Below are 5,000 nucleotides of genomic sequence, written 5' to 3' on the forward strand. Positions count from 1 at the left end.
AATCAAAAATAGCTTCACTGAGGACTCAAAATATCATTTGTCAAGTTGTCATTATTTTGCTGGGTCAATAATCTTGTTAGCTGTTAGTCCAGGTATTTAAAAGAGAAATACTAAACAGTTTATTGACTGAAACACTGAGCTCCAGGTGGTGGTTGGTTTAATACCCAGCGTGTGTGTGTGTCCTTCAGGTAAAGAGTTTACTTGGTGGTTAGAACCTGCTGTATCTCATCCCTTAGGAGCAGATCATCAAGCTGCAGTTGGAGAAGCCTCCGGCCGGCACTCTGGGTTTCTCCGTCATCGGAGGAGAGAGAGGCATTTTTGTGAAGTCGATCACTCCAGGAGGAGCAGCACACAGTGACAACACGTTACAAGTCGGAGATCGTCTGCTCAAAGTGAGTAAAGTGATCGTTTCTGACCAGTAGCTTGGAAGGAGCTTCATCTTTATTGAGAGTGCTGCCTGTGTCTGTGTGTGTCTGTGTGTGTCTGTGTGTGTCTGTGTGTGTCTGTGTGTGTCTGTGTGTGTGTGTGTGTGTGTGATTACAGGTGAATGACGAGCTGATGACTGGTGTGTCACATTCTAAAGCAGTGACCACCATCCGGAAAACCAAAGGTGTTGTTCACCTCTTAGTGTCTCGACCTCCTGATCAGACCCCCAGCACCTACCTGGGCTTCCTGCCTCTGAGCTCCAGCAATGGCAACACAGGTAACACACACACACACACACACAGTACTGAGTGTGTCTTCATGTGAACAGAGTGTGTATTCTGTGATGATCAGGGCAGTTTTTAATATTTTTATTCTGCATTGTAGACTTGAGTGAAGACAGTGGGGTGAAAACAAAACTCTGTAGTTCACCAGATGCACAAAAATCCAAAAGTCCACCTGCTCTTCCACCTATAGGTACACACCCACACCCACACCCACACCCACACCCACACCCACACCCACACACCCACACACCCACACACACCCACACACCCACACACCCACACACACCCACACACCCACACTCACACACTCACACACTCACACACTCACACACTCACACACCCACACACCCCCACACACCCACACACCCACCCCCCCCCACACACACACACACCCACACACACACACCCACACACACACACTCTCACACACACTCACACACACCCACACTCACACTCACTCACTCACTCTCACACTCACTCTCACTCTCTCTCTCACTCACTCACTCACTCACTCACTCTCACTCACTCACTCACTCACTCTCACTCACTCACTCACTCTCACTCTCACACACACACACACACACACACTCTCACACACACACACTCAGGAAATCTCTCTTGGTCTTGTCCAAGATGAACATATGAGTGTAGAAAAGAATTGTGTTTGTGTGTGTGTGTGTGTGTGTGTGTGTGTGTGTGTGTGTGTGTGTGTGTGTGTAAAAGATTATGACACTGTAGAACAAAGACTAGAAGCCGAGGAGTCTGAAGACACCGACTGCGACGGTTCGTCTCTTCCAGAGGATTCTCCAGAGGTACCGACAAAAACAATTTATTGTTTAATAAAACAAATAAAACTTTAGCCTTACAGCTCTACTATATACAGATCTCCACAATTCCAGTCTCGTTGTGCTCGTCACCGCCAGGCATTAACAGCACGTTTACTTGCACTTTGTCAGGCAAAATAAAGTGTTCCCTTTCATGAAGGTGTGACCTGATTGGCTAACCACATCACTGTGGCTGTATAAAAGCATATAAACGTCTCACAACGAGACAGAAAAACTTCTATTACAATAGAATAGAAATGACTAAGTACTGTATATTTAGAATTCTGTTGTTTGTTTGTTTATTTATTAAATATAGATATCTATTTATTTATTTATTTATTTATTCTTTATAGACGACGAGGAGGACAGAATGGAAGGAGGACAGCGTGGACAGCCCTCAGAACGACAGGTGAGGAGACGACGAAGAGGATCCTGTTTGATTGACGGCGTCGATGATGTGAAATTGGACTTGACTTCAGTCTGGTTTTGTTTCGTCTCTCGGTAGTTACCGGCGCTCGCCCTCGGGACAGCTGGACGAGGATGAGGACGAGGTCACGTGGGGCAGCGACGAACTCCCCATCGATAACATCAACTCCAGATTCACTGAAGGTTGGTCCTGTCTCTGATGTCAGGCATTTCTGAGGGAGATTTCCTAAGAATTAACTGGAGGTATCTCAGATAGTTTAGTGGTCTCTCTGATGGAGTGGAAGTATTCCAGACAAGTTGAAGGTATCTCAGGTACTGTATGTTGTACGTTGGTGTTTGGTGGTAGCTCAGGTAGGTTGGTAGTCTCATAGATGAGCTGGAAGCATCTCAGGTGGCACGGAAGCAGCTTGGGTGTGTTGTAAGAATTTCATTCAGGTTGGAAAATTTCTGATACGTGTTGAAGGCACCTCGGTGGGCTGGATGTTTTTCAGGAGGTAGGAGGAATCTAAGGGGGGTTTGAGGTGCTCCAATACATGTGATACGTCTAACATACCTGGAGTCATCTGAGAGGTATTGGAGGTATCTGAAGCAAACAGATGCAGCTAAGGGGTATTGGAGGCATCTCGGGTCATCTTTCGTAGCTTGTAACCGTTCTGTTCATTTATATTTTCAGACGGACCGATCATCACGGACGATGAGCTCACCTCCCTGCCTCTGGTCAGAGTGGTTCCCAACGGTCAGTACACTGGGCCAAAGCTCAACTCCGTGGTGAGGATGATGAGAGGACTGCTGGAGCAGAAGGTCCCTTTACAGGAGTTTGAGGTACTGTTTTCACAAACTAACGTAACCAGACGCAGCTAGAAACGATGCTTTCGTAGATTCGTAGTAACGTTTCTGGATCGTTTTGTTTTGAATTTACAGAATCTGCAGAATTTACAGCCGCTGGACGACTGTTTGATCGGACAGACGCAGGAAAACAAGAAGAAAAACCGCTACAAAAACATCGTACCCTGTAAGCATGAACCCTCTCCACTCGTCGTGTCGAACGGCGCAGCGCAGCAGGAGGAGGAAAGAACCCGTATTTATGCACTTATATATTTATATTCCCTGCAGTTGACACCACACGGGTGACCCTGGGCAAAGACGGCGGCTACATCAACGCCAACTTCATCAAGATGCCGGTGAAGGACGAGAACTTTCTGTACATTGCGTGCCAGGGGCCGCTTCCCACCACACTGGCTGATTTCTGGCAGATGGTCTGGGAGCAGAAGTCCAACGTGATCGCCATGATGACCCAGGAAGTGGAAGGAGGGAAGGTGAAATGTCAGCGGTACTGGCCCGACACGCCGAGTACGGCACAGATGGTGGACGACAGGCTGCAGGTCACGTTGGTCAAAGATCAGCATCTGGACAACTTCATCATCCGGCTCATAGAGGTCAAGGACGTCCAGGTACGACCGAGTCGTGCAGTGTGTTTTTTTTTTTTTTGGAAGGGGGGAGGGTTTAAATGTTTTGATTTTAGTTCTTCACACTTGTGGTGTTTCCGTCAGACAAATGAAATCCAGAGAGTCACACACCTGAACTACACGGGCTGGCCGGACCACGGCACTCCCATGCAGCCTGAACAACTCCTGACCTTCATTTCCTACATGAGACACATCCACCAATCGGGGCCCATCGTCACCCACTGCAGCGCAGGGATTGGCCGATCAGGAACGCTCATCTGCATAGACGTCGTTCTTGGTTTAATCAGCAAAGACACGGACGTGAGTTACGAAAATAAAAATGACTGTGAATCAAGTGCCTTTTTTATTATTACTGAAAGTTTGTCCTGTCGCACTGTAGCGCCCCCTGGTGGTGATACGTTTATCGTTCTTCATCAGTCTGATGATGATGATGATGATGATGATGATGATAAACGATCCAAACAGAATTGTAGCAAAAAGCTGGAAGTCTGGTTTTGTTTTGTTTGTTTTATTGGATGATTTTTTTAGTTGAAATCTTTCCATTATAAATAGTTGACTGTTAGCTGTTTTCCAGCTCCCACACTGATTACTCTGTGTCCTTCTTATCAGTTTGATATCTCGGATGTGGTGAGGACAATGAGACTGCAAAGACAAGGCATGGTGCAGACTGAGGTGACCCTTTAATTACAATAATAATAATAATAATAATAATAATAATAATAATAATAATAATAATAATAATAATAATAATGTTTTGCTATTAATAAATATCTAATCATTAAATAATCAGATATGTATTGTTTATTTATTAATTTATTATGCATTTATACTCTATAAATTATTCATTATTGTTTATTATTATTATTATTATTATTATTATTATTATTATTATTATTATTATTATTGAACAACATTTATATCTGTTGCTCTTCCTTGCTAAAATAAATAATAAATATTTTATCCATATTATTGTTGCTAATACTACTACTACTACTAATAATAATAATAATAATAATAATAATAATAATAATAATAATTTCCTCTGACAAATAAACAACCAAATACACACTTGATAGATAAACGAGTCTATATTCATTTATTATTATTTTGTTACATAATTTTTTCATTTATTGTTAATTAACATTATATAATTATTTGAGAAGTTATTTTATAAGTATTACTACTAACAATAATCAGAAGAAGAAGAATTTATTAAGTTCCATTTCTTTATATTTCTTATCATTATTGTTGTTACTGGAGCTTCAGAGATTTCCTCAGTGATATCTGATGATTTATTTTTTTAAGCTAAAACTAACAGACCTATAAAGAAGAGTTCCTAATAGATGAATGACATCATTTCCTCCTCTGCGGTCTTTAGGAGCAGTACATCTTCTGCTACCAGGTCATCCTGTACGTGCTCAGGTGCCTGCAGGCGGAGGAGAAGATGTTGGGATAGAACCGTGGCCTGGTGTCACCGATCCTCATCTCTAAACCGAAACCACCAAGAAAGAACTTTCACACTTTCTCAATCGTGATCAAATCAAACTGTTTAAAGATTAGTTGTTTGTTTATTT

The 5,000-nt window shown here is 42.7% G+C and overlaps 1 protein-coding gene across 3 annotated transcripts in view; it reads left to right on the forward strand.

Moving 5' to 3' along the window:
• ptpn13 (protein tyrosine phosphatase non-receptor type 13) overlaps nucleotides 1–5,000 on the forward strand; it is a 65,925-nt gene that overhangs the window by 60,596 nt on the left and 329 nt on the right. For all 3 annotated transcript variants that reach the window (XM_060891718.1, XM_060891719.1, XM_060891720.1), the window contains 12 exons: nucleotides 237–392; nucleotides 544–703; nucleotides 811–900; nucleotides 1,434–1,522; nucleotides 1,888–1,943; nucleotides 2,040–2,143; nucleotides 2,634–2,782; nucleotides 2,882–2,972; nucleotides 3,074–3,411; nucleotides 3,511–3,726; nucleotides 4,036–4,098; nucleotides 4,805–5,000. The exon at nucleotides 4,805–5,000 is cut by the window's right edge and continues 329 nt beyond it. In XM_060891718.1, coding sequence (XP_060747701.1) covers nucleotides 237–392; nucleotides 544–703; nucleotides 811–900; nucleotides 1,434–1,522; nucleotides 1,888–1,943; nucleotides 2,040–2,143; nucleotides 2,634–2,782; nucleotides 2,882–2,972; nucleotides 3,074–3,411; nucleotides 3,511–3,726; nucleotides 4,036–4,098; nucleotides 4,805–4,882 — 1,590 coding nt within the window. In that variant the 3' untranslated portion in view covers nucleotides 4,883–5,000. The remainder of the gene's footprint in view (nucleotides 1–236; nucleotides 393–543; nucleotides 704–810; nucleotides 901–1,433; nucleotides 1,523–1,887; nucleotides 1,944–2,039; nucleotides 2,144–2,633; nucleotides 2,783–2,881; nucleotides 2,973–3,073; nucleotides 3,412–3,510; nucleotides 3,727–4,035; nucleotides 4,099–4,804) is intronic.

The sequence above is a fragment of the Tachysurus vachellii genome, chromosome 17, assembly GCF_030014155.1.
Source record: "Tachysurus vachellii isolate PV-2020 chromosome 17, HZAU_Pvac_v1, whole genome shotgun sequence".
Lineage (NCBI taxonomy): Eukaryota > Metazoa > Chordata > Actinopteri > Siluriformes > Bagridae > Tachysurus > Tachysurus vachellii.